We start from the raw sequence: 4,295 nt of genomic DNA, 5'->3' as shown, positions 1-4,295 counted from the left end.
CATTTGACAACTCTGCCCTGTGTCCAACTGCTCCTGACAGCTCCTCAGCCCTTGTCTAGCCCACCATTTGTGGTCCCAGGAACAGGGAATGCAAGTTAAAACCTTTGCCTACAGAGTTCCAAGGGTCAGCGCCAGGCAGAGGACAGGACTTTTCCATGCGGGGCATTTCATTTTGACTCTGGACAGTGAGCTGCTCTGCTTTTAGAGCCATTGATCATGGAGCCAGAAGCCTTAGAAACTTGCCTTTACAACCCCCACCATCGCCTTCTGCTCAGCAGATTTCAATACCACCTGGCGTCGTGCAGGAAAAAAGAATCCCAAGAAAGCCAAAAAGACGGCCAGCTGCAAATACAGCGCCTGCCGTGTGGTCCCCATCAAAAAGCTGGAGGAGCACGAGGCAGCCTGTGTCAACGGGAGCCCAGGGGAGGAAGAAGACAGCTGGAAGCCTCGGAAAGTTAGCTTGCCAGGTCCAGACCAGAACGGAAGCATCACTCCAGTGTCCTCCTGGGTCCCCAACCCCGATGTCTGGAACATCAATGACACTAACAGCCATCCCATATTCATCCTTCAGACTTTTGTTCCCCAAAAGCTTGTCTATGAAAAGCGACACAGAAAGAGAGGACCACCTGCCCCATCCCTGACCACCTCCCAGAAGATCCTCCGACCAGCAGAGTAAGCCACCAGCGGCAGAGAGGAGCTGCAGCCCCTCTTCATGCATGAAAGGAGATGCAACTCACCAGAATAAAAGGCATGCAAAGCAAACTTCACTGGATCTCCCCCCCCCCCACCTAAGCAGATTGGTAAAGATCAACAGGCTTAAGAACATTCTGCTGGCAAAGATGGGCAAATGATCACTTTTATAACATTGGTGGGAAGGTTGGTTCATAAAACTTCTCTGGTGCAACAGCTACCAACGTTACCAACGCACTATGCTTACCTGGAGCACTTCCACTTCTAGGAATTCATCCTGCAAATATATTCACACTTGTAGAAAGTAAGGTAAGTGCAAGGTTGTTCATTGCAGCATTATTTGTAGCAGCAGCAGGTCAGAAATTATCTAGACACCCATTAGGAGGGTTGGATGAAATCAGTGATGGTGTTGAACTTTCACGGAAAGTCTGTAAAAATTGACCACACACCTAATGCTTACGCATTTTCTCCTATCCCATACTGCTTTCCTGGCTGATAACTATGGAGCAGGTGATCACAATACAGCCTGCAAGTCCAAGATTGGGTTTAAGTCCTCACTTGACTGCTCTCTAGTGACTTCCGCTCAGAGCGCTCAACTGAAGCATGGATATTCCTCCTTTGCAGGGTTTATTATGCATAAGAAAGGAAAGAGGCCTTGGCTGGTGTGGCTCAGTGGATTGAGTGCTGGCCTGTGAACTAAAAGGTCGCTGGTTCGATTCCCAGTCAGGGCACATGGCTGCGCTGTGGGCCAGGTCCCCAGTTGGGGGCGTGTGAGAGACAACCAATTGATGTATCTCTCGCACATCAATGTTTCTCTCCATCTCCTTCTCCCTCCATTCCCCTCTCTCTAAAAGTAAATAAATAAAATCTTTAAAGAAAAAGGAAAGTTCTTGTGATAACATCAGAAGAGCCCATATTTTCTGAGCCCCAAATATGTTCTCTCCAATCCCTTCAACAACTTTGAAAGGTTAATGATTCTCCCTGTTTCATAGCTGAAGACTCCCAGGCCGACAGGAAAGACACAATTAATATAGTAATAGCCAGCCAAGCGGATTCACATCCGTCTGACCCAAAGTCAGATCCCTGTCCACAGTGGGGAGAAAAGCCACGGAAAGCTTGCTGGGAGTCCTAGGCAACATTCTAGAAAACAGGCAGGGTCACGATGGCTCCGGATTCCAGAATCTCCCATTCCACTCATTTGCAGCAACGTTCTGAGCCTCCTAAGTTCTTCCTTCACCCTGCTGAGCCCAGGGGGCATTGTTCATCTTCCTCGGGGCTTTTCAGTCCCCAGTCTACCTTCTGTATCAGCTAGCTATTGCCACACAGTGCTGAGTCACAAACCACCCCAGCATTCAGTGGCTTGAAACAGCATTCTTATCACGAGTCATTTGGGGGTTAGTTAATCCAGGTCCACAGAAAGCAGACAGAAAAACCCAGGATATTGGACATCTGGGCAGTAAGATTAGCAATGCCTGCAGACAACACTTTTTTTTTTTTTCAGAGGCAGGGGAACATTTACAAAATTGATCGTATGCTCCGTCATAAAGCACATCTCAACACATTTCAAGGACCTGAAACCACACAATGTTCCCTGAACACAAAAGAATTAAGCTAGAAATGAACACTAAAATGCGACGAAGCCCTCCCCGCTCCTCTGGTTCTAGCTGCCCTACGATTTTCTCTTGACCACACCACTTCACGGCAGAAGGAGACATCCACCAACCACCTACTGGGTGCTCAGGCTTGGACTATGATTCGGATAGGGTGCAGGGACGCAGGAGACAGACATCCTCCCAACCGTGCCTCTCTGAAGGGCATTTGAGACTCAGGCTCTGCACCTGTCCTTGTCAGACTGTCCCATTTATGTTCTTTAAATACCGGAAGGTCAGCCCTAGTTAACATGCAAGTATCACACCTTCATCCTGAGCAGCTGAGTCCGCAGGTATCAGGGAGAAGTATGATTCTCAGCTCACATCCAAACTCAGCTTTGATTACTTTCAAACCCATCTGGAAGGTGGAAACAGAAAATCCACCTTAGAAGGGGTTAAATCACTATTATTACTAGAACAGAGCCTCAGGGGTCTCTAAACACAGCTAGAACACAGACTGACTCACGCAGGGGTCTGCTGAGAAAGTGGCTCATTCAGGTAGTCAGATTCTCAGGCTAACCCTGACCTGTCAACTGCCTGTCCTGGGACCCCGATTTCCCCCCAAGCCAGCTTCCCACGCACCTTAGTCATTCCTTTCGCTTTAGATATTACAAAGGGGAGACTCTGTTCCTCTGGACAAAGAATAATTTTCTCCACAATTGCTGTCCAACAATGGAGCTGCCTGCTGAGTAACAAAGTCACTTTTCCCCATCACTGGAGGTGTTCAAACAAAGGTCAGACACCTGCTTGCTGAGGATGCTGAAGAAGGAGCCTTAAAATCAGAAAAATTCTTCAAGGACCTCCCGAGACCTTCAAGAAGCAGCTATGGTCCATTTACCGGCTGCTGCAAACACACCAATGACCACCAGGTGGCGACAGAACCACACCATCATTGCAAAGGCTTCAGTAACCCAAAGACGGCTTTTCCTGACAGTACTAGGGAACGTTATGTGTACGATAGATTCATGGACATGAACTAAGGTTGGGGGTGGAGGGGAAAAAAAGAAAATGGGACAACTGTAATAGCACTATCAATAAAATATACTAAAAAAAAAAACCTAATTGAAGCAAACTACTAAAACTAAAAATAGAATTGCTACATGACCCGTCAATTCAACTTCTGGGATTATATATATCCAAAAAGGTTGAAAACAGAATCTCTTCTAATTTAAAAAAGACAAATATTAATAAAAGCATCTTAGAAAACAATGGTCTTTATTAAAGGGAAAATTCAAAAATACAAAGAAGTGTTGACTACGTTTTTCAAGCTGTACTAAGTAAATGCCCTGTACCTAAACGTGTGTATCCCACACCGTCACTGAATGCCTACTTCCCCCGCTCATCAGGGGCCTGGCCTGCTCCTAACCAGGCCCCCACCCCCTGAGCTGCCTCTGGCTGCCATGAACTGAGACCTCAGTCCCCAGGGATGGACTTCTGCTGTCCACTGAACCCCATTGCTGGAAACATCCACCCCTGATCTAGACCCCAGGCCTGGCACCTGCCCCTTCCATCCCCAGTGACTCTTCCCAGCCAGACTCAAGTGCCAGTCTGCCCCTTGGGCCACACCCAGGCTGCCACTGCTGCCACAGCCCTGGGGAAGTAGGGCCGCTGCAGCCAGGTTCTGCCCCGCTCCGTCACGTCTACGGGTCTGACCTGGGGGCTAGGCTCATTAGAGGCCAGGCCAACTACCCAGAGCAAGAGCCAGCAAGGCTCTTATGCATCATCCATCCATCCTCACCCAACAGCCAGTCCTCAGAGCTCTGAGAGACACCCACTGGGTGCAGAGACAAAAGGGACCCTGTGGAGGGGGTAGGGTGCTAGCCCCAGGGCTGGGTCGTGCAGGCAAGGCTGTACTCCAAGACAAGGGCCCAGGTCCCCACACCCCTTGGGGACCTCGGGATAGTCACCAGGGATCCATGAGCAAGGAAGGCCCAGAAAGAAGATGGAACCAAGCGG

General features: G+C 48.9%; 1 protein-coding gene across 1 annotated transcript; it reads left to right on the top strand.

Moving 5' to 3' along the window:
* Positions 1-216: 216 nt before the first annotated feature.
* On the top strand, positions 217-676 carry GTSF1L (gametocyte specific factor 1 like). Its single transcript, XM_090285048.1, is given in 2 exon segments — positions 217-306; positions 308-676. Coding segments are annotated over 2 exon segments (459 nt in total).
* The last annotated feature ends 3,619 nt before the right edge of the window (positions 677-4,295 follow it).

Source organism: Furipterus horrens, unplaced genomic scaffold (genome assembly GCF_987537825.1).
Source record: "Furipterus horrens unplaced genomic scaffold, mFurHor1.1.pri manual_scaffold_8, whole genome shotgun sequence".
NCBI lineage: Eukaryota > Metazoa > Chordata > Mammalia > Chiroptera > Furipteridae > Furipterus > Furipterus horrens.
The sequence above is the reverse complement of the archived record's forward strand: the minus strand, read 5'-3'. Positions and strand labels throughout refer to the sequence as shown.